This window comes from Thermobia domestica, chromosome 2, assembly GCF_964235325.1.
Source record: "Thermobia domestica chromosome 2, izTheDome1.hap1.1, whole genome shotgun sequence".
Classification (NCBI taxonomy): Eukaryota; Metazoa; Arthropoda; class Insecta; order Zygentoma; family Lepismatidae; genus Thermobia; species Thermobia domestica.
This window is the reverse complement of record NC_137455.1, coordinates 333,818,876-333,845,084: the sequence shown is the minus strand read 5'-3', so window position 1 is coordinate 333,845,084 and position 26,209 is coordinate 333,818,876. Positions and strand designations below refer to the sequence as shown.

The window sequence follows — 26,209 nt, the reverse complement described above, 5'->3', positions numbered from 1 at the left end:
GAACTGCAATAAGTAAATTTATATTATATCCATGCAATGTTGTTTCAATATATATACAAATCATGTGCATTTAACCTACATTACAACAAATTATCTCACAATACTGTTTGAACACAATTTTCTTTACATTTATTCACAAGTGGAATGGAATATAATACATATCTCTCCCACACTAACGGAGATCCTCTGGATTGAACATACCCTGTAAAGTAAAGAATACAGAGATTAATTTATTGAAAAAGAGAAGATAAAGGACCAAAGTTTCACTCACAAAACAAACAAGAACAAAAGTGTAAAATACATTATATAGTATTACATAAATACTAAAGGTAACGGTAAGTTGTGGTCCATATATAAACATTTACAAATCGACTGAACTGTTTTGAACACATAAGCTAACATTTAAGCCAAGAATTGGACTGAAATGAGAGTACTGTAATTATACTTAACTAGTTCCAATTGTCTTATTACTGAATAAGTACAAATGTTTGTGTCATATCACGACACGTAATACATGCAATATTGTGTTTTAACGAATGTAGCAGTAAACGAGAAATTAACCCAAAGGTAACAAAAAACCCTTTTGAAAGAGTTGCATTTTATGGTCATATGTTTCTTGCGAAAACTCAGGAAACACATGAAGCAAAATATTATCGTAGTGTAACCATTCGCAAATGAACAACAAAGTACAAACATTATCCAACCTAACTTTCATATTCAGAACTGTGACGAGAAAATATTGAAAATATGCTATTTAAATACATAAGCATGCTCTAAGCAATATTTCGTGTTGGGTTGTTGAAAAGAAATAGTTTGAAGTCCTAAATCAGTCACACTTAATGTAGTATTTCTAATAAGTCAGAACTCTGTCCATGTTCTTTCGTTTCCTTAATACGAAGATGACAAGTGTCCGTTTCTTTAGGTCCTTTGTTATTATTTGGCAAACAGTTTCCTTTTTCACTTCCAAGAGGTTTGGTATTACCTTCAGACTTGTATTTTGGTCATTCAAAATATCCTGAACTTTTATTAATCATTTAATTTGTTCTGACAGATCTGTTTGGATCTCGGCGCTCATCATTTTCCACTGATTCTCTTCCAACACTTAACTTATGTCATTCGAAAATATGGCAACTGTCCCCACAAACCTTCCTCAACGTTTCAAATGTTTCCGGAGTCTTCCATAAGCGCGCAGCGGACTTGATATTCACTCTTTGTTGTATTTTAGAAATACTGATAAAGCATCACAACATTAAGTCTATACTTAGTCGCGTCATATACCACAAGGTTGACCGCCTGAGTTGAAAATTTCTAAATGTCTTTTCAAAGTCACACCCAAGATTCACCACTATAAAAATCTTCCGTACGAAAACTAACTTCACAGGAAGAAGAAAAAAAAAAGTCTCGTTACCGAATTGCTGCGCTGTGTACTTTCATCCCTTTTCATGTGCCGTATTCTCATTGCACTTTCTAATATACTATACTTTGTATTACATACATTAACAGCTTTATATGTAATCCTAATGTATAGTATGTTTGAATATTTGTTGAGTGCAGCACGTCATGACATACTGTTCATTTATTATCTTTGGTACTAAGGTAGTTGTTACTTCCCTAATCATCATAACTGATATTCCCACAGGAATTATATTAAAATATCTCTTTTGCTGGTTACGTATTTTCTACTGATAGGAGGAATGAAAGCAAACTTCCCAGCAAGGTGTCCTGTAGTTTGTACATGATAACCTTATTTATAACCATAAAACTACTCAAAACATAAAATTTTATGGAAATAAGTGTATGTCCGCTTTTCTCTGTATCGCATACTAATGAATAAGGAATTTGAAGATTCAATCTAACTTGACCTGCAATAGGAAATTTTGCAAATTTTGCAACTCACATATTTAATTATAAGAATACTATTGTTAATATTTGCCAGCAACAATAAACTAGCTGCTAAGTATATCTTAACGATATCAACAATCACACAGTTGCTAAGAGTTCAGTTTTTTATTTATCATATTGAACATGAGGATCAAGATGGCTGACGGACAGATAAGTATGTGAGTATCATGCTTTCATTTTTTCTCAATTTTAATCTCAATCAATTTCTATTGTAGATAAATTTACTGTTTAATACATTTATTAAGATATTTAGCATAATATAACTATGTACGGCGCCACTTATCCCCCTTAATTTTACATTTATTAGTGATCACAAGTTTACTTATAACCGGCCAATCGTTCTCATGGACGGGTCATTTTAGAAATATTTAAATCAACTTTATACTAAAACAATATCAGCGACTTGGCTCATATAGCAGCGACCTTATATCTATTAAAATACCCGCAAGGGTTTAAAGGAAAGGAACATAACGCGGAGTGTGATCTGTCTTTCTTTTATTCAATCCAGTAATATGATGTTAGAATGTTACTACCAATGAGTGTTGAGCTAACTAGAACTACATCAAATAAGATTATAGTACATAAACAACTTAAAGATTATTTAGGAGCAAGAACCCTCGGCACGTAATTTCTGACGGTTATTTACCTAAAAGGTATCTTCTTCAGACTGCTTTTCCTTTGTAATGGCCTACAGGCGCTGAAAGCCTATATACAATTAACTGGCATCTTTTCAGGTTCGGAAATTTCCGAAAGATGTCTATGTAGAGGACAAGGTGGTAATACAGGAGAGGATTCTAATACAGGAATCTCTACTACTTAACGCCGATAAGCCCTGGTGAAGCATTGTTATTGTGTAAAACAACAACGTATGATTCTGTATTTAACGCTAAAGGCGCTGCTATAACTTGTTATAAAAACGTGGACGTGAGTGAGTATATATTGTTTCCGGTGTCATCAAAACTTTTGCAAGGAGAGAGACTGCTTCATTTTTCTTTATATTGTGAAGCAGATAAGATAGATCATAATGCTGCATGTTATAAATTACAGATTGGTGTAAAAATATCAATAGCATTAATACACAATAACATTTCGAGGGACAATTTAGGAAGGTTGGTCAAAAACATGGCGCGGGTAGTAATATGGGAATAAGCGAAATTATGATTTCCGTATTAAGCCTTTTTCCTTTACAGGTCGTCGTTACCTGAAAGATGGCCAGGAAGAAGCTAGAACCGACTCCTCAAGGAAGAAAAAAATCATGGAATGAGAATGGTATGAAAGAGGCAGTAACTGCGATTAACTCTTTGCGGCACGGGAGCCAACGTTATTTTGTACCCCTTGCTGCACGAAAAAATTTTCTTTTGACTTTTTTAAAATTTTCATGAAAATTATACATATAGACAATCTCAAAACACACCAAATAAATTTAATTTTATTTTTCAGTTAAAAGTTGGACGAAAAAAATGAATATCAAAGGTGATAAGCAGAACTTCCGACCGTGCCTCAAAGAGTTAAAAAAGGAATTAATGGAAGCATCCAAATATTTCAAAATGCCGAAATCAACTCTTTTTACGCTTGCGTCTACAGCGAATATCATCCCTCACGAGTAGTTTCTACAAAACTGGGAGTGCAGTATCATTTTCACCTCAATAATTAGTATGATTGAATTTTTCCTTGTGACGTGATTTTAGTAAGTGTTCTCGGGCTTTTAGCCAGAAGAAGATATTAACATCCGATGTTTTGAATGTAGACATTGCATTTATCTTCAAGAGTTGTGATGAGGAGACCGAAGATATGTGGCTTTTCGGGACAGGACTAGCAAAGCATAGCTTAGAGTTGGGACACAGAATCGATTTTACAAATACCAGCATTAAATTCATTTCTCATAGCCAATCAGGAGCCAATATTTCCCTTAGTCAATCATAGCTCCCTCCTTAAATAGTCAAAACAAAACAAACAAAAGCAACTCTCTCTCTCTCTCTCTCTCTCTCACACACACACACAAACACACATATTATACATCTGGTATCTTCATCACAATTCCTGAAGATAAATGTACTATTTGCATTTGAAACGTCGGATGTTCACCTTCCTGATAGCCCGAGAATACTTAATAAGAAAAGTGGTATGGCTCTCGTACAGCACCAACTTTTAGATTGATGCAGAAATTATTTGTTTCTCTCTCTATTTTCTCGGTTAAGTACGCATGAAATTTTTAGCTCAACAAGGTTTATGGATTGATATTTCTCATCTTCAGACATTTTTTTCTTCCTTTAGACGTTAATTATGTACTTTTTTTTAAATGAATATCACTATTGGTAAGCTAATTCACTTGCTTTTCCCGCTTTGGGATTCCTTTATTCCAAACTCATAGAACGTAAGGGATATATTTTTATATTTTCACTACTCCCTCATATGCTCCCTCTTGACAGATTTATTGTGAATTACTATCTGTGACATACAAAGTGTGATCAAAACGCACGGTGAATGCCATTTATCAATGTTGTATCCATTTCAACTAGTAAGCCCGGTAGCCTAAACATTAGATACAGCCACTGTCGAGTTTGAACAAGTTGTGACATGTTAGTTGGCTTCCAGAGGCAGAAGAGTGAGGACATATTAAGAGTGTCTGTTGCGCTCCAACATTAAGTTTTGTCCTAAGCTGCAAAAAAGTGCCAAAGATCACGACATGTCAAAATCAGTGTATGCTGATGAAGTAGTGGCACTGAAGACTGTTTACAAGTAGTGATACAAAAGCGACAGGGAGTCGGTTGAAAACCAGCAATAATCGAGACGTCCTTCGACGTTAACAACAGATGAAAATGTGCAGAAAGTGGCACAAACGATTTGTTCAAACAAGCGAATGACTATTCGAGAGCTTTCCGAAAAACTAAACATCTCGTATGGGTCCGTGAAAAATATTTTAATTGCAGATTAAATGGGCAAACGGCTTCCTTCTTCACTATGAAAACGCGCCGTGCCACACCTTGCTTTTGGTCCGCGAGTTTTTGGTAAAAAAAAAAAAATACTCCTGTCTGTCCACATTTGCTGTGCTCTCCAGATATAGCACCATGCAACTTCTGGTTCTTCCCAAAAATTAAAACCGTGCTTAAAGGAAAACGTTTTAACACCATTCCCGACATTGAGAGGGCAACAACAGAGCAGCTGAATTGCCCTTCCAACCTAAGCTTAGTTAAGTAATTAGATAAATTCCGCAAATTCCAATGCAAAGACTCAATAGTGAAATATATGGCATCCCTAATTGCAGAAAATAATAATAATGATACTAAATAATAATAACAATATATAGTAACTGAGCTTTTCGACCCATTAATTAAAATTTTATACAAAAATAACAAAATATTGTTAAAATACAGAATAAGCTTTAAAATAGTAACAACAATATGATATTTTAATTTTGAATATTTCCTAACAAAACAGAATAATACCTTGGCCCTTCTTAAAATGGAATCTTTGGATGCATCGTAAGGATGATCTTTTGATGGAATCTCCAAAACTGCAGGAATGGGTTGAGCGTGACTGTCCACTACATGTCGAATCATCTCACAAATCTAAAACACATAAGATATTTTATTTAACGATATTTATAGTATACGTGTGTGACTGTTAAGGAACTACAATGCCTGTTTTAATTAGTAAATTTCACTGTATTCAATAACAAACATTTCATCTGCTGTAATGGGGTTAAGTTTAACCCCCCCCCCCCTTAAAAAAAATATTGTAAACTAACTTCTTTGGAAGCTTCTCTCTGTATCTTCATTATATTTTATTCATAGTTCGTATGTTATGAGCTACATAATTTACAAGCTTAAATCAGAATTTTCTCGAAATTTTTACGAAAAGAATTTAAAACCTTCTGGCCGCAACTAGTAGGGCCCAGAGTTCTGGTATGTGAAAAAGTAACACATATCATTATGTAGTAACGTTGTTCCGCTGTTCAAATTATTCGTACTCTGATCATTTAGATTCATGGGATTTGTATGTATTGAGAATGAAGAAGGATTACGAATGATACAACTAAGGCCCATAAATTCGAGAATTTTCCCTTTTTAATTCGTTCCAACGGTCAGGCATCCCCAAAAATACTACGTCCTAGAATATAATATTTGCCACATTCAATCGAAATATGATTAGGTGTACGAAGATACAGAAGTTTAAAATAGTTCGCAGAAACAGTACTCAGCAATGTAATTAAGTATACATCGGGACAACTTTAAAGGGCTCTTTCCCCAACCACTGCTTCTATTCACCCCCACAACCCTCGGTTAGTCCTCGCGAGCGTTTAAGCTGTCACTGCTCTCAGTGTTACCGTACCTCCGATCAACTTGTGTAGTTAAAAGTCCGGCAAAATAACGAGAAAGCTTTCCTTCCTATTCTGTTAACAACAAAAATTAAAAATCAACTACGAAAAAGGAATTGAGGCAACATTGGTTTTTAGCCAGAAGGGATCATAAATCTCTACCACGTGTCGCGGAGACTAGTTAGCGGAAGGTTTAGAGGGGTGGACAGGGTTTTCAGAATTCCTGGAAAAAGAGCCTCTCTTTCTGTCCCAATGTATACCTCATTAATTGTCATTCATAATCCCAATTGATGCATTGATTTTAAAAGGGTTAAATGCTCTTCAAGATTGTGAATCTCATATTTTCATCATTTTATTATTTAATGTACAATTAATTTTTCATCCTTATCCTTCCCTGGACCTGAACGCAGAAGGGTTGATTGGAAGACAATTATCTGGATATATATATATATGTCGTAACATAGTTGCATGACAACATAAAGCTAGACACACTTTCTATGTAGCGTAATCTACGACACTTGTAAATTCCTTCACATACTTTCCCTTTCACTTCTGGAATTTATTTGTCGAACGTGTTCATTTTAAATGCTAGTAATCTTTTGATTTCAGTTTAATAAATGAAGCAACAAATAAGTAATTTTGAGAAAAATAAAATTTTAATTTTTATCTGCTGCTCTTTACTTTATGTTTTTCACTTTTAAACTCTTACTGCAAACATTCAACTAATTTTGATACAAGTTATGTCAACTGCACCACTCGGGTTTTAATCTGAGATTAGCAAATTCAGTCAGGAATCGAATCTAGGGACCACACACGCTAGCTACTTACAGGGGCAGTATTGTAAGAGTCAGCATTTTTTGAACCACTATAAGTCAAACTGATAAGTGCAATGCGTTCGCCTAGTTATTTTTGGTTTGATTACAAGAAGCAGTTCCACGCACTAGAGGCTAGTGCTCTATTACTGAGCCATTGTAGTGTAGGTGATTGTCAGGGAGGTCTTGGTTCATATTCCAAATATTTTCAGCTCTATTAAGCTAATGCCAGGATGAAAACTTTTACAAATTAATTTCCACCACTTCTTTTTAGACCTTTATACCAATGGAATCAGAGCTCCCTCGTGGCTAAGCGCTTAGCGTACGCGCTTCTGCGTGGGAGACACTGGTCCTGTTTCCGGCGGGAGCTCATGTGGTTCGGATCCCACGTTAGGCTGTTGGCTCACGTCTCATAGTCTTGCTGCAGAAAGGGACGCTGAACTCAAATCAACGAGTCTGAAATTTTGTTCATAAATACATTCCAGAAAGGAATGATCATACTTATATTTTTGATCTTCAAAAAAACACTGATTACGGTTGATTTGGCGTGATGCAAGGAATCCTTGAAAGATACTGAAAGATGTGCAGTGATTTCCTTTCTGGATAAAGAACAGAATTTTCGAAGATGATCCACGACCATAGGCAGTTGGAAAACTACTTGAGTTAACAGTTGGGCTCATATATTTTCGAAAACAAAATACGCGACACTTTTCCATGACAGTTAGATGGCACAATAGAGAAGCAATTAGTCCTCAGATTTTCTGTGAAAACACATTTTCTTCGGCATTTTCAAGGCACCTGAAATAAGAAAATTAATTTCAACTCACAGTAGATCGCAACAGTGACCGCTAGTGGCACTATACTCTCAATATAAAATTATTGCCAACTGGACTATAACCAGGGTGGAAAAAAATCATGATTTTTTTTAAAAAAATCATTTTTGTTGATTTTTTTGATTTAAATCGATTTTTTTGATTTAAATCAAATATTTCTCCTCGTATAATACAACTCAAGAACTGAAGAAAAACATTAAAACTTAGTATTAAATGTTAATTATGCCATTTAAGTGAAAGTATTGGGGTTTATTTTTGAATTTATCTCCAATTGTTAACCTATTTCAATCCCAATGTTTCTTATGCATTATGGAGAAGTACAGCAACGTTTATCAACATTAATTTTGTTTCTTTTTACAAAGGTTACTGATATTTGGCAGGGGCATATATTTATAATAGATCAGAACTAGCTAGCGGCATGAAATACATATAAAGTACATAAATTTCGACTAAAATTAACTAACTAACTCCATAGCCTATAGAACCCGGAGGTTCAATGCCGCGCTCACAAAAGCTTTCCATTGACTTCTATCCCTAGCTAACTGGATCCAGTTTCTATTCTGTATTCCTATTTCTACGAGATGCATTTTAATATTGTTCTCCCATTTGCACCTAGGTTTTCCTAATGGTCGTTTTCCGATTGGTCTTTCAGTTAAGACTTTGAAAGCGTTCCTAATTTCTTCCATCCTGGCTACATGACCTGCCCACCTGAGTCTTCTAGACTTGATGACCCTAACAATGTTTGGTAAACCTTATAAATTATATAGTTCCTCGTTATGAAGTTTCCGCCATTCCCCATTCTCGTTCCTCTTGGGTCCGAATATTCGCCTTAGGATCTTGTTCTCAAATACATTCAGTCTATGTTCTTCCCTCAGAGTAAGCGACCATGTTTCGCAACCATACAGGACAACAGCACGATTATCGTTTTATATATTTTAAGCTTCAAATTCCTCGACATAATTCACGACGAGAAGAGATTTTGAACTGAATAATTAGAGGAATTCCCTGCTTTTAGTGGACATTTAATTTCTTCGTGAATATCGTCTTCGTCTGTTAATATTGATCCTAGATATTTGAAAGTATCCACTTTATCAAAAGTATTATTCGACATTTTAACGCATCCAAAATTTCCTGTATTACAATTCCGAGGAACTTCTATGTAGGGGAGAGTTCCCGATATCGCACCTGGTTCTAAATCGCACCACCCCTAGTTTAGAAAGAACCGTAGTACTAACAAGCCATCTAATAGTTAAATAAAGTACTTAAGCATATTTCCATAATTACAGAGTAAAGTGAAGACGTTCAGTAAGTTATGTGTGTGTGCAGTTGCAGTATAATATAATTGGAGTATTCCTTACTAATTTTCGGGATATTTCACAGTAGAATACAGATTAAGGTAAGAGAATTAGCTTATGTTTCAATAAGTAATAAAAAAAAAACTAATATTATAGTGACAAACTCAAGTTATTATTTTTTAATTTGTGAAGTATGTAAAGAATATTTTTTTTTTTTAAAAATGATGTAGTTTCCCAAATCGCACTACTACCGTGTGTCGAAATCGCATCAGTGCGATTTTGGATCTCATGATGAATTGTTTTTCGGTTACAATTCACACAAGGTGGGCACATGGCAATATGGAAAATGGTCTCCGGAATCTATGAATCGTGCTTTGAAAAAAATATATAGAAAATAAAGTGACGCTGCCCAGCCCAATAATAGGAGGAAATAGAACTACCAACATGCAACCACAAAAAACAGAAATACTCTCATTAAGTCCTTACAAAAAACGGCAAAGGCAATCAAGAGTCCCCAAACATGTGGAGAGATCTAATCCTTCTGAACCATCAGCTAGGTCTGTATGTGCTTCAGGAAACCTTAACACCAAAAAGTGTATTCGAAAAGTAGATACATCCAAATCACGATGCTCCGAGCTACATATTCGCAGTGTTTCAAATGTGGCTTTTGAAATCAATGAACGAGATTGGTTTTGCGTCATTTGTCAACAAAATTTAGTCGAAGACATGGTACAGAGTGTTTTGTGTAAAGTCTGGATACATGAGCCTTGTGCGGGTGTTTCAGGAGATGAACGTGCATTCCAATGTGATTTTTGTGCACATAAGGTGTAGCTGTCTGTTTTCCATAAATATACATACTTTACGTTCCATAGGATTATGAACAATATTGCTCATTGGATCAACAATATGGATATTTTTTTCTTCCTCGTATTAAGAACACTGAGATAAAAGAATGTGATATATCATAGATATATTAATTTGTTTTACTTCTAGGTTGCATTTCTACTTAGCTTATTTCTAAGGTGTTATTTCTGTGTTCGATTATTTACATTGCAGTATTTTTCTCTTTAAAGATGTATTATACTTCATCTTAATATAACATAAACAAAATAAAGCGATATTCCATGGAAATAATGATTTGTTTTACCCATATGCATTACTGTAAAATTTGCGTGTATTCAAATGGCGGTGCGATTTGGGAAACCTGTGGGTAAATCGCACCAATCACAGGCTTCATCATTTTTATCATATCAAGATATCGTTATGAAATCACTGTAAAAGAATTGTAAACTATAAAGTTCAATACGATCAAAAAATCATTTTAAATTTCTTCAGAATTTTCGAATTAAAGCAATTTATGTAAAAAGTGGTGCGAGTTTGGCTATTCTCCCCCATTTAGTACATAAATTTCGCCTAAAAGTTTTAATTTTTTTTCGGAGATGGGATCGGACCCCTCTAAATACGCCCCTATTATCTGGAAACAAATAAACGTGGACACAAAAAAGAATTTTCGACTTAAATGTCCATGGTGATTTCCCCGTTGGAATAGTTAACGGTTTAAAAACCCTATGTTACTAAGAGAAGAAAGCAGGATTCACTCGTTACCCGTTCAAAACGGGTTTTTCCCTAATCATTCTCTGCATGATACTCGTTTTCATACTGTGCTTACATACATTTGAGTCTCATTGCATTATGATTATTATTTTCCATAATCGAAATAACAGAACAGAAATGAGATTTTATTTCTTTTCTCTTTAAATTAATTTATTTCGGAATTTGATTTAAATCAATGATTTTTATTTAAAAAATCAAGTGATTTAAATCTTGATTAAAATCGTGATTTAAATCAGACTGATTTAAATCAATCCACCCTGACTATAACTATCGATTTCTTGGCGACAATAGGTTTTAAAATTTAAGAATGAGAACGTTAAAATACAAATTAACAAATTACGGGACAATTCTGCGTTCCGAAGAATTCTGAGGAATACCAACACACAATCACAGAATAAAGAACAATCCTGTAAAATACAGGGTATATACGAACCTTGATCAACAGGCAATTTTTTCTATCAAGAAATCAACAAATAACACTGACTGGAGCCGATTACTGCTCCCTTTTTATATGATAAATTCTGAAAATTTCTCCGTTTTCTATTAAAACTTATTTGGAAAGAAAATAATTAAATAGAATATTCAATTGTTTTAATGTTCCCTAAGCTTGTTAAGGTACTGTGTGTAGTGTATAACATGTCCTACCCTAAATGCAACTCTGATGCAAATAACAGAAATAATTAACCAATTAAATCGAAATTATAATATATATATATATATATATGCATTAAATACATAACTATAAAAGTAAATTATATTCAAAACTGAAATAATAACTTACATTTTGATTTATGAGAATAATATCGATGTCATCTCGTTTTATGAATCTCTTAAAACATTCTTCAATTTCACTTACAGGAGTATCTGAAAAGAAAATAGCAGTAAGTATTCATATGAAAAAAAAAAAAAAAAAACTGCTTTATACGCAAACTTAATCATGTATTTTTGTTATTCAACAAATACTTTCCCCAATCTTCACAGACGTTATTAACAGTTAATTCGACTACTTATTACTCGTAAATACGTATTTTAGGTTTTTATAATCTTCCTTTACAATGCAGTTAATTTTTTGGACTTATATGTGAAATATTCACCATAAATATGAAAATGAGCAAACAGTTCATAATAAAAATAATTTAATCTTCCAGGTACGATGACGGCACTTTGAAGAAATTTGTCCAGAGTGAATCCCTATTCGCTCATAAGTTGAACTATTTCTTGGCGATTCCTTTCGCTCAATAATGTCGTTTATATATATATATCTGAATTCATCACACCCGATTTCTCCTAATTTGCACTTGTTTTCTCAATTTATGCAATCCAAGATCTAATTATTTAATTTGCGTTACATCCAATCAAATAATCCGCCTTTTTCCCGCCAGTTGATAATATTACGAAACATTTTTTTTTCTTTATCCCAAGAATTTCAATAGCTTAACCTAATAGTTCTTTCAATTCTAAGTCTGGATCTTTCACTCACGGATTTGATGAGATAGAACTATGAAAATATGGGTAACTTTATATTACTTATACCTGCAGAAAGGTGTTACTTCAATGAAAACGTTTATGAAATTTATTTTTAAAATGCTTCGATGTACAATTTCCGCTTATATTTGGTGTCAAGAATATCCTCTCATCCGACATACATGTAATCAGCAAACATCCATTGATAAGTGAGAACTGTCTGATGGGTAATCGCTTATAGTCCGCGGGTTCAGGAGGAAAAGTAAGTATTAGGCGAAGTGGGTTTTTACGCTATAATATGACGTCAACAAGCTTGAAGTAACTGCAACAATTTTCTTACTTATGATTAAAAACAAAATTTTTGCAGCTCTTCTTAAGTACCAAAAACGTTTCATTTTTCTTCCAACGATTGTTTTTAAAGAACTTTTAATTACGAAAAGACTTCGTGATTTCAAGGCCATTAACAACCAATTCTGGAAATTTTCTTTCTTAGATACTCGAATTCTCGGTAAATTTCGTCCATATTTTTACAACATTCTTGACAAGCCTAAGTTTTAAATGCACATAATATTTTCTCAGGATCTACAGAAGGTTGTTTAATTTAGGACACCGAAACTGGACCAATTTTGAAGAGTACTTACCTTATGAGAAACCTTGCCACTATCAAAACCGATAGTATTTTACTGAAACCCCCGCGTGAAGTACGGGAAAGAGAATTTGGTCCCACTCCTTCCTGTAAGCATTTGAGACCAGGGAGGGTGCACGGATGCCGATGTTGGAAATTCTTTTAAACAGCTCAAAGTCGCAGAAATTCATTGGATTGGTTTAAGAGCTCTTCACACGCATGTCTTAAAATGAAATGACACGAATTTTTAATTCTAATTCCATTTCCTGATAGAAACGTAAAGGTGTTCTGGTGGTATGACCTGACGCCTTCTCCATATGGATCTTTACCTGGTTACCGTCCGAATCGTACAATCAGAAATAAGCGTCATAAAGGATTCTTGGAAGTATGTTACATTCAACTGCAAATTTTCTGTCAACCTTGCGTATCAGCAACTTCCCTGTACAACTGAACAACCACAAACCCACGCGGGAAACTCCCGGCAGTGGCAACTCAAGCAGTAGCGGTCGTTGGCATCGGTGTTATGGTATGTCAGCGCCCGAATATGGCCACTAATAGTAAAATGGATCTATGGTTAGACCATTGTGAGACTTTCTGTTATTTGCAGCCTGCCAGGTGCTTTTCATATAGTTTCCTGGAATTTATTCTTCATTCTGCAATGTCGCATAGCAGCATGTAGTGTATGCAGGACTTACAGACTCCCTGTGACACTTGCAGTGCTACTTTCCTTGAAGCCCTCTTTCTGGTACTTTTCGTGAGCAACATTTTCACTGCGGGCTCCTGGTAACGGGCACCAATAGCTTTAGCAATAGTCCCCTAAGTATATACTTGTTCTGCCGACATTGTTTTACTATGCGTATATAGGAAAAACATGCATGGGAAAAAGGGTTAATTTAGGTGCTATTTGGAGACACTTTCCACCTACAACTTCAGACTCACTACTGCCCACGATAACAGATACGTCGTTCTAGTGTAGTTTCCAGATGGCAGTGCTGCTACTAATTTCGTCAGGTATAAACCGATCAATATTCTGCATAAGAGATTAACTGACAACACCCTCCATTGAATTCAACGGATGTTGGCAACATTTACGAAGTTCACCCTCTTTCTTTCTTTAAATACTTTTGACACCAATAGACACAGGATGAAGAATATATTGGATTTCAAACTGTAAGCGATGGAGAAGTTTTACTTACAGATTCAAACTATGCGCGCGAAAATATAAACGACAAGGATATTTTTTTTTTTTTTTTTGCCCGGGTACAAAATGATTGTTTACTAGTATAACCATCTACATGCACCAACCTTCCTTAGTTTACAAAACGTATGTTAATCAGACGATTTAATTACACAGGTATTTCCCACATAAGCGAAGGCTTTAACCCGTTTTTGTCTATTACTATTAAAAAAAAGTTATTTTCCATTCTTAAATTTGTAAACTAGATCATTAGTGCATTGGTATTGATAATTTTCAAGAAAATTACCGACAAAACACAAATAACCACTATTTATAATCATCTAAAAGATACATAAAGTTTCCGGGTAAGTAACACATTTGCATTCTAAGCGCATGGTCCCTATGGAGCATATATTAAATTACATGTCCAATCTGACATAACCTCGACGCTAAAAAGTGATTTAACACATTAGATGACAAAAATTTATTCCTATTTTTGTTATAATTCAAATACATCTCTATGGCGTAGTAATTAGCCACGCAGTGAAACAAATTTCGTAAAATATAAGCCACCATTACTTTATCTGCTCACAACTAAACACAAGAAGGGTGGAAATCACTTGTCTTGTTGAGAAAAACATAACATAAAAGGCACCTATAAAAGGCAATATTTTCACAACACTACATATGACAATTTAGTGCTAAAAAATAAAGACTTTAAACAGTCGAAGACGATAGCACTATTTACAAGTATATAAATGTATGAAATAAAGGGCTTTTTAAAGAATGGTGGATGGCCTGGATTTTTTGAGAATATTCACAAGTTCACATAAGCTCTTGAATCAAGATACAAAGTACGTATACCTGAGAGACATGGCCTCTAACAAAAATCTGATTATGAATCAGATTGATAGGAATGGAAGCTAACGTATTACTCAAATCAAACAGAGGATAAACAAACATTGGCATTAACCTAAAACAGCGCAGTTTATTGATCAAGTCAATACAAATACTACACAACTCTCAAGAAACCTGATAGTAAAGTTCAAACAAAATAACATGTTTGTATCATCGTCGAGCTGCGTATTTCCGCTTAGAGAATTAACAATATGATCTATTTTCTGTATTTCCAGACTGTTTCATTCATTCTTAATACAAAAAGTACCCCAAAAGCACTTAAACTAAATCTAAATGTGAACGTTTCAGCAAAATGCTACTGCCTTCTTCAGTACATATCTTTTCAGGAAACTAACGCTTTTGTCTTTGGAATTATATCTTCTCAATACTAGTATTACTTTTCTTGCTTTCCGTAGTTCTCCCCAAATTTCTCTTCTTCTAAATACCGTCTACCTAAATATTCTTCTTCTGAAGTCAAAATTTGAGATATATACCCTTTTTAATCACAACATTCTTTTATATTAGGAACGTAATGAGTCTTAAAGAAAAGGTAAATTCTAGATTGAAATTTCTTACTTCACCCATCTTCATTTTTTTTTTTTTACTTCAAAATTTTAGATATTATATTGACCAGTGGCGTACGCAGAATTTCAAGGTGGTGGTAGTAAGTGTTCAAGCTCCAAAGTTCATATCATTCCAGGTGTTTATATAAAAATCTTGATATGGTAAATGCTTATTTTTGAATACTATTTTGTTCTATCTCCGAACTCCCCCTCCCCTCCTTTCCTTTCTGGGTACAGTACTGATGTTGACACCTATACAACTTTCACATCGCTGACTACAGATGAAATGGGTGAAGCTTGTGAGAAATGATGAAGTTTAAATTACTGGTGTCAACACTTTTCTTTGACCAATTCTGTTATTAGTAGAGAGAAATAAAACAGGTGAAACAAATGAGACTACTAAGAATTCTCCTTTAATTATTATTAATCAGTGACTTAAGATATTGGTTAGTGATAGTAAAGAAGAATATTTGGGCACAAGGGAAATTTGTGGAGACCTGCTGGAAGTAACAAAAAGCAATACTATTAAGAAGAAAGCAATCAATAGATGTAATTTAAAAGGCAACGTTAATTTTCTGAAAGGATAAGTGCTGAAGAGGGCAATAAATTTTTGCCAAAAGGTCCACTTGAGTTTTTCTGGAATAAGTATTTTTTAATGAGTATTGAAAATGTATTATATTAAATCAAGTAGACTGTTCTATACACTCAATTACTACAGTTACAATGAAATAATTTAAAAATATCACACTTCACGACTATGCATTTCTGATGTTAAACTCGTCCATATTTACCATATTCCAATTTCTTGCCCTCGTTCTCTATATCTGAAAGCAAGAACGCAAGTTTTACAGCAACACTGAAAAATTTATATAAGTTTTATTATTATTATTATTAAAAGGGAACTATTACATTTACAGGATCCAGCCCATATAAAATGTGAGAGCACCAAAATCTAATCGTATTGATCATATATGTGTGTATAAACTTACTTTTGTCTACAACCATGAAATTGGGATGTCGGTTCTTATTAATTTCTCCAACACCACCTAACAGAAATCCAACACACGTATCCTGTGAGAAAATAAAATATAACGAAATTAGGAATTCTTATTTACATCTAATACATGAACAATATTTCTATTTATAAAAATACGTTTAGTACTTAACTACAACATCAACCGTGTTTACATGCAAAAATAACTATAAACACACACTTCAGCTCACTGAATGAGTTATTAACAATAATTTCGAAGATTATCATCTATGTGGCGGAAGGTTACACTACGTACAAAGATTCCTGCAGAGTAAGAGTTCTGTAATAATGTGCTTTCTTTCAATAAGAGCACTAATGGAAATCCTTTAAATTAGTGCAGTTCTGGCTTCATAAGCCGAAGTGGTGTAGTCGGTAAGACATGTCCTAGTGTCAGATCTTGCCGAGAGGATACTATTTATGTCCCGTTCTACCTTTGTTCCGATACTGAATAATTTCAACTGTTGACGCTGCAGTCTTCGTTGGAAGTTGATGCGAGTATGAGTTAAGAGAACATGCTCAATTAACAATGCTAAGGATAAAAATGAATAATTTATTTCTAAACTAAGTCGATTAAATTCTCGATTTGAAGAAATTATTACGAAGTAACTTGCACTACACTCAATTAGTGTTGATTATAAACTTTTAACTCATTGAAAAAGAAAATGAAGGTTGTTGCTGCTGTTATGCTTTTTTTTTTTTTTTTTTTTTTTTACAGGCTTGGTAATTATTACACCTAAAATATCTTCCACAATTAAAGAATTTGTACACAGTTCCAAATGTTTATATTCAGTTCCGAAAACTTGAAATTTTTAATGAATTTTTATTATAGCTATTTATAGTAATGTTCGTATCCTTTCCCAATCCATTAACTATGTTTTCTTTGGGAAGGGGGGGAGGCTATAGAAACATTCAACTACATTTTTTTCCAATCTGCTTTACACGTAGAATACAGGGAGTTCATAAAGTCCTGCAGGAAAGTAAAACTTGGAAAACGTTACGTTTAAGTGTATAAATTTTTGGGGTTGGAAGAAGGGAAGTTTAAAGTTTTGTTCTGGCCACAATGCTCGATGACCTTTCCGCTGGTAATCACGTGACTTAAGATAGCGTCTATTAAAGAAAAGGCACAATGTGTTTTGTGGTTTGCGGAATTAAAATCTTGCGTTTCAGTGCGGAGAAAGTTCCAAACAACGTATGGGAAAACGCCCCCAGCAGAAACAAGTATCAAGAGGTGGCACCGAGAAGTTCAAAAAAACGGGAAGTGTGTCAGATTTACCACGCAGTGGAAGGCCAGGAACGAGTGACGATGTGATTCACATGTTGCAGGACAGTGTAGGCAGTCCAATGAAGTCGCTTAAACGTAGGTCATTGGAACTGGGAATACCGAAGTCAACGTTACACAAGGCACAACAGCCGAATTTGGGGGGTGGAAAATCCACGTGAATTTGAGGAGCAGAAGCGGGGTAGTCCCAAAGTCAATGTGTGGTGTGCTGTTTCAATGGACCACATTATCGGCCCTTTTTTCTTCGAGGAAGAGACGGTAAATGGTAACAATTATCTGAACATGCTACAGACATTCCTTTTGCCAGAACTCACTAGATTAGGCATCCTTAATGAGGTGCACATGCAACAGGATGGGGCACTATGCCCTTCAAGTTCGACAGTTTCTTAACGAAGAATTTAAAGAGAGATGGATTGGCCGAAGAGGACCCACATCTTGGCCTGCAAGATCATCAGATTTGTCGCCTTATGATTACTGGCTGTGGGGACACGGGAAGACCCAGGTGTTTTCGCAGAAGCCTGCTAATCTGCACGATCTCAAGAACAAAATAACTTATGTGATTTTGAACATTCCAGACAAGCACCGCCAACACGCAATTCTTGGTTTCCCAAAAAGACTGCAAGAGTGTTTGGCGCACAATTGGAGGTTTGGCGATGAACCTTAACTAGCTGAAACAAAACTATGAACCTTTCTGTAAGTACACCAAAAAGTATTTGTCAATACATTACGTAGTTTCCAAGTTATAGAGTTTTACTTTCCTGCAGGACTTTATGGACTCTCTGTATGTAGTACAAATACCGTAATTATACGAAAACAAATGCTTGAAAAAAATTAAATCGTTACGTTTTACGTTTCGTGATTATGCACTACAGGGAAAAGGACACGATGGATAATGAAAGGAATTCATTGATGGGAATAGAGAGACGAAATGGGAGAACTCGAGAAAACTATGTTTGTGCACCACAAACTCACGAATCCCTCGCACTAAAGTTGAACGTTTTAACACTGAATCACTATGCACTCGATAAATGCTTGAAATAACCTGACATGGTAGAATTTCTTTTCCTCGTGAATCTCTAATATACCCTAGATTCTGGCTTTTATACTACGTTCTGCTAATATACATCACATTCCGATTTCATTTCATACAGGAGGACGCGAATATTGGTCTACGATGTACTGTTAAAATTAGTAAAAGCCTTCTCAATATTAGTAGAATGTATTTTTTTTTCTTAAAGTTTTAAGATATAGTTTTTTGCTATTATCTTAAACCTATATACTAATCTTAGATATAGGGGACGGATATCCAATTTTCCATCCTTTTGCGTTTTTTTAAAAAATAAAATAGAAGTAAGGTTACCTAATATTTTGAAAATAATATATTACATCACTAATACTATTAAGTATTCTCTAAATACTCTTAGGTATCACTCTTATTTTACAGAACAGTACATTAAATACATAAAATGAACTAGAAATAAATAGGTTCCATAACTGTCAGGTTATGTTGAGAAAGGTCACAGTGTTGATTGTAATCAATCATTAAATAAAACATAGCTTCGGATAGAAAGATAGGTGTTCTGTGTTTATATAATATGTACTTAACACCTGCAATCAGTAAATTTAATCCACACCTTCAATTCGTGCACAAAAACTTGCATATAACATATACGGTTAAACTTCACTCACTCGGGTATATCTTGAAATTTTTTCAAATATTAATACAAATTTGATGCGATATATCGACTGGTACAGGTTCCGATCTCTGAGGGTGGGTGTGCGGATTATTTTATTTCTCGGCACCTACTGGTCACAACTAAATTACATTTGGTGGGCAAGTAGTCCATCATTAAAGGAATAAAAATCGCTATATTTGATGGCTGAATTCAGCCAGGGACAGGCCCGGCTCGTCTCGCCTTAGAAGTTGTACCTTATTTCTTGGTAATCATTGCCCAGACCTGAAGGAAATTTGGTGGGCAAGTAGCACATCGTCTAATCAATACAAATCACTATTTGATGACAGAGTTCGGCCAGGAATAAGTTTTGCTCGGCAAGAAAGATTGTGTTCCACAGTTTTACACACCAGGAGCTCCTAAATTTGGTTCAACTATTAAACAAGAAGGCATTACTGCTGTATCGCTAGACCAATTTGAAAATCGAAAAAAGTACCAAAATGTACTGCATTTGGTTATATTTGGTTGGATTACATTACGTTATTAGGCGTGTAGTATTACAAGTAGTAGGAGTACAGTAGTAGTAATAGTAATAGTAGTAGTAGGAACGGGTTATAAGCCCCGCAGGGGTTCGTTAGGTTCTGTTCTCGACATGAAATGGGCAAATTAAAGACTTGTCCAAATTTTTCTGTGCATTTTACCGTCTATGGATTCGTATAATCAAACAAGTGTATCTCTCCGCGAAATAGTCCATCCGCCTCCACATACAGTGCCGCATACAAGATCAAAAACAATCAGCAAATACAACTACTTTCTTAACTTTTACTATTCCCCTTACCTGACTTTAACTCATTCTTCCTTACAAACTTAAATAAATTCTCCAATTGACCCGGTAACTTTCCTAAAACTGGTCCGGCGATACAGCAGTTAACCCAACAAAATGAATGCTCAATTTAAATTAAATTAGGATATATATTAAATTTACTGGTCACCTAGCACAAGTTGATTCCTATGCACTAAGTATTTTTATGAAATATGTTCACACGCTATACTTCCTCTTTAAGTTAATCAGTATCCATTAATACAACACCTCTTTTTAGAAATACCTTTTAAGGCACTAAAAGTATATTTCCTGCTAAAAGAAGTCAATATTCCACTAATTAAGTATGCTCCCATAAAATGGGACAGTACGAAAAAATTACTTCAGGTTTTTGAATTATACCTGGTACAGGCTTTACTGTGTTAGCACTACCAGCAGCATAACCCCACCCACATTATCATTATAAGCTGACTAGCGTTATATTTTATTAAAAACTACAAAAAACTTAAGCATGAAGAAAACAGTTAAGTACACTTCTGAAAATGTGTTCTCTGAATATAATAAATCTGGTTACAAAAACCTTATTCAATGAGTGCAGTGCAAGGAAGACACATATCACATATGTTCTAACTTCAAGCAAAAACAATTAACATTAATAAATACATTGCACAAAAACATACTTCATCACCAATAACAGCTACCAGCTTTCCTTTTACAGCTGAATGCAATGCCATTTTTGCTCAAAAACTTGGTATTCAACCTATTCCTTTACAAATATCCGATCATATGATTTTACTTATTATACTAATGTTGGTATGCGCAAATTCCCTACGAGTTGCAATGTTGCTACATGAGAAGTAAAATTCCCTTTATAAACAATTGTTAACAACTGAAAATTCCCTTAATTGTCACAGGGCCTCGGACTTCCTTTCACACTACGTAAATTTGCGATTCGAAATTTAATGGATGTTGATTATGCTAACTAAAATTTTTCTTTTGTTGACGTAAACCACTACGGATTGAGACCAAAGATATAGTCATGTTATACCGTATAAGCTATCGGAAAATATTAGTACCTGAACGCAACGCAAAATATTTGGTAATACTCTATGAAAAATTGTTCCCATAACGTAAAGTTTGTGTCAGTGTTGCCATATTTCAAAATAAATCTATGATCTGGAATACCCGAAACAGGCACGTACGCAATAATTTATTTCGTGAGGGGTCTAAAGTGTTTGGGGGAGTTTAAATACAATTTGAGGCTAAATTACATGAAAATTTCTAAAATTGCCCCTGAAAGTATCTACATTTACAAAAAAGTCGGGATGTCGGAGGGGATCGGACCCAAGGATCCACCCCCTGCGTGCGCCTCTGGCCCCAAACTAAAACATATATGGCTTTGAGTTCACGCAAAATTATACCGAATCAGGGTATTATTATTATTATTATTACGAGATTGTATCAACGTAAGAATTAAATATGCATTTCACTTTGTGAAAATTAGTATATCGCTTACAATTACTTCATCCTGCCTTTGCGTTGCGTTTCAGTTTAAAAAAAAATTGTGAAGACTAGTACGACTTGATCTTCTCAGGATCCAACCCTTTATGATGACAACATAATACTTTTAGTGATTGCAGCTCTGGTAAGGAATGGTCCCCAATAACAGTTAAAAATTCCTTACATCCTACCGAAATAACTGTGTGAACCTATGCAAACGAAAATATAACCATTCGTTTGGCACATTCTACTGGTCAAATTGTTCAACAATCTAGTGATATTTTGAATAAAAATTCATGTTGCAGTGTACTATCCAAAATATTACACTGTAAGAGCGGCAGTGGAAGTGGAAGTACGAAAATGAGGTGTTGGTGAAAATAATATAAGTATATTTCTGGTTTATTGTGGAATACGAGTAGGTTTGTTTTTTGGATTACAGCTTTCGAAAGTAAAAAGGGTAAAAAATTTAAAAAGTACGATAATTAAAGTATGTAAATCAACTGAAGTCTTCGGTGAATGTGCATCGGTACAGTGCGCCAGCAGACACGCTGTCTTTTTATGTTTCTAACTTAATAGTGTGAAGAATGGTAGTGAATTTGAAGTGAATTGCGTGAATTGAAGAAATTTGGCTGTATAATTATATGAAGAAAGGTTGTGAATTGAAGTGATTTTTTTCTTGGAAGGCAAGTTTTCCGTTATCAGTGGTCAGTGTTATTACGGTATAATAATGTAGCTTTGTGAACACGAGTGTTATACATAAGGAAAAGCAGCGATTATCAACAATTCCAATTTAGTGGTCATAAGTGTGTAAGTGGATATTTTGAGCCTTTGTACTTATAAAACTTACATAAGTAAACAAGGTTTTGCCAAGGACCTGAGTGGCCTACTTCGGAACTAAATAGTGAAGTCTAAGAAACTTACAAATAGAGCAAGGATTCTTGAAAATTCTTTCACAAGAAAAGAACACAAACTAAGTGGTAAAGTACATATATAGATTTACATAAAAGGGTGTTAACTCAGATAGTACCGGTAGATATTGTAGCATGTGGATCGGGTGTGGTAAATACTTTCTGATATAGCTGATAATATATCTTAGAAACTTAGTACTTTAGTAGATAAATAGTGCATGTTTTGTTTCTGAATAACAGAAATTGGGAAAAGAGTTATTATACTTTAAGTATAAATTTAAATATAAATATGGATAAAAGTAAAAATACCTTTTGTTTTCAAAAATGTAAATACAAAGGAAAGGACAGTGGAGAGAAAATGGTTGCTTGTGATCTGTGTGGTAATTGGTTTCACCTACTTTGTATAGGAATAACAGCTGAGGAAACAGAAAGTAGAGACATAAAAATGAAGAAAGTAAAACGAAAAATAGACGAAAATGAAATAGAAGGCTTTTGGAGCTGTGAAAACTGCAAACGGGAATGGATAGACTTAAAAAAGGGGAAATATAGTAAAGCGGAAGACGTACAAAACCTATTAACTGTAATACAGCAACTTCAAACAGAAATAGACGAACTGAAGAAAGTGATACAAAAAAAGAGATGCACGTGTGGAGATGAAACCAGTCAAACAAATACAGGTATGAACTTAGAAGATAAGAATTCAGAGACGGTAGAGGATAAGAAACAAGACAAAACAGAAATGAAGAATCCAGCAATGGAGGTGCCCAAGCCAAGCAATAAGGAACAAAATTTCCAAGAAGCCACAGAAGGAAAAAGCTCCGAAGTATGTGAAAATGTTTGTGAAAGGAGACAACAGAGAGAGAGCATATCTGGAAAAGAAACAGGTAAAAGATTCAACACCAGACAGAGTAATCTTGAAGAAATAACATACATAGAGACAATTGGGGAAAAAGGAGAAAATGAAGTAAAAGAGCAGGGAAAAGAAGAAAAAACCAGGGAAGAAAAACAGCAAGTTACACAAAATCAGAAAGAACAGGCAATAAGTGAACAAGAAGAAAAATACTGGAAAATAGTAAAAAGAGGAAAAAGATCAAATGCAAATATAGAAAGTAAGCAACAAAATCGAAATATTAAAAATATCTTACAGGAAGAAGATGTATTGGTAATAGGAGATTCAATGTTGAAAGGTGCAGCGAAATTCTGCGAAAAATATGGAGTAAAGACCCAAGTTTTCCCAGGAATTAGGATAAATGAATTAGAGAAAATGATGGAGAAAAATAAAAAAGAATATAAAAATCCAAAAGTAATTGTAGTGCATGTAGGAACAAATAATATAGGGAAAAGAAACGGAAAGCACTTGATCCAAGAAATGTGGGAGTTCCTAGAAAAAGGTAAGGAACTATATCCTGAAAGTAAATGGGTCGTAAATGGATTAATATATAGAAATGATGTTTATGAAGATACTATAGAAAAGCTAAATGATGGCATAAATTGGGTCTGTAAACAGTTAGAAACGGTTTATGTAGATGCAAATAGAAGACTAACCAAATATGAAGCAGCAAATGATGGAATACACCTTAACTGGAGGGGAGGATGTTTCTTAGGACAACAAATCTTGGAAGAATGTGAAAAAATCCTTGAAATAAGAATTATGGAACGGAATTATTGACTGGAAGGGAAAGCAAGATGGAGTAAGGTTGCCAGAAATGAAAAAGTAAATAAAAATAATTCTGTAAATATAAAAATAGGTTGTTTAAATATTCAGGAAGGGGGAATCAAACAGAAAAATGGAAGGAAATTATCGAAAATATGGAGGAACTAAATATAAACATAATGCTAATTACAGCAACAAACATGAGGGATGAAATTGCTCCGCCTTTGGAAGATACTAAGTACACGTGGGAAGGAAGAAATAGAAAAACTGGGGAAATTAAAGGAGGAGGAGTTGGAGTTCTAATAAATAAAAATATAAGTATAATAGAAAACAAATTAAGATGCAAAACCAAAGATGTAAAGGATCACTTATGGATAAAGGTAAAGCTGGGGGAAAAGGAATTATATGTAGGTGTAATATATTGGAGACCTGAAAAAAATCTAGAGTGGAACACGGAAATATATAATTGTGTAAATGAAGATTTAAATGAAATAAGAAAAGAAAATGTAGATTACATAATAGGAGGAGATTTAAATGCGCATTTGATAGAAACGGAAGGAGAAGTAAACAAAAATGGGCAACTTTTATACTCGCTAGTAGAGGATTTTAATTTAGAAATAGTGAACATAAGACAAACACCAGTTAAGAAGACATACTTCAAAAGAGAGATAGCTACTACTATTGATTACTTTCTTGTTAGTGAAAAAAGCAGGAAAATGGTTAAAGAATTTGATGTTGATGAAGAGGGAATTTACAGTATAGGAAGTGATCATAGATTAATAAAAATGGAGCTATTTGATCAAGAGGGCAAGAGAAATTACCCAAAAAAAATAAATAAAAGAGATCAAAACAAACCTACTATTAGAAGACTGGAAAAAGAAGAAGAGGTAAAGAAATATAAAGAGAAATTAGAAAAAGATTACACAAATGAACTAAGCTATGAATCTTTAGTAATAAAAATTAAAAGTGCTGCAGCTGAAGTTACAAATGCGAAAGAAGGAAAGAAAGGTTATAGAGAAAGTAGAAAGTTCAATTGGACCAAAGAAACGGAAACAAAAATTAATATAAGAAAAGAAAAAAGCCGAACCCATAGACTAATACTAAAGAAATTCAAGAAAGGAGAAATCGGGAAAGAAGAAGTAATTCAAGCATGGAACGAATATATAAACAGCAAGAAAGATGCACACATAGCTAAAATGAAAGAAATTAGAAATTTCAATGAAGAAATAGCAGAGGAAATTAAGTCAGGAGGGAGAGAAGCAGGGAAAAGATTCTGGAGATATGTTAGACAAAAGCAAAACGAAACAGAAAAAGAAATTATTCTTAGAAATGAAAAGGGACAAATAATGAAGGACAGGACGGAAATTGAGGCGTACTTAACAGATTGGGCGATGAAACAAAATTGTGAAGAACCGAAAAATGAAACAAATAAATTAGCAAAAATGAGTAATGAGAGTGCAGAAGAAGAAAGTCAGGACTTAACTAATGATATTGAAAATATGGAAATAGAGAAGGCTAGGAAAAAGCTAAGAAGAGGAAAAGCAACAGGAACAGATGAGGTGTCAAATGAGATGTTAATAAACTTAGATAATAAATATTTGGAAAGTTTAAAGAATATTATGAATAATATACTTGAGTCAAGAACCATTCCTCCAAGTTGGAAGCAAACGAAGATTAAGTTAATATATAAAGGAAAAGGTAGAGATAAACATGATATAAAAAATTATAGACCAATAGCGATTACCAGCTGCGTATATAAGTTTTTTGCAATTATTCTAAGAGATAGGTTAATGAACTGGCTAGAGAAAAACAAAATTTTAAGTGAGTTACAAAATGGATTCA

At 34.2% G+C, this 26,209-nt stretch overlaps 1 protein-coding gene across 1 annotated transcript; it reads right to left on the bottom strand.

The window, feature by feature from the left end:
- On the bottom strand, positions 1–21,142 carry Vha14-1 (V-type proton ATPase subunit Vha14-1). The gene is made up of 5 exons (XM_081749149.1): positions 20,986–21,142; positions 16,490–16,571; positions 11,556–11,638; positions 5,349–5,471; positions 1–202 (listed from the first exon to the last, which is right to left on the bottom strand). The coding sequence occupies exons 1-5, from the start codon at positions 21,037–21,039 to the stop codon at positions 173–175; spliced, it is 372 nt and encodes a 123-aa protein (XP_081605275.1). The 5' UTR covers positions 21,040–21,142; the 3' UTR covers positions 1–172.
- Between the last annotated feature and the right edge of the window lie 5,067 nt (positions 21,143–26,209).

Coding starts and splice junctions, on each gene's coding strand:
- Vha14-1 (XM_081749149.1), bottom strand. CDS start 21,039: ATGGCATTGCATTCAGCTGTAAAAGGAAAGCTGGTAGCTGTTATTGGT. Junction 5,472..11,555: donor TTATTCTCATAAATCAAAAT/GTAAGTTATTAT, acceptor TATGTGTTTTAG/ATTTGTGAGATGATTCGACA. Junction 203..5,348: donor CCATTTTAAGAAGGGCCAAG/GTATTATTCTGT, acceptor TTTACTTTACAG/GGTATGTTCAATCCAGAGGA.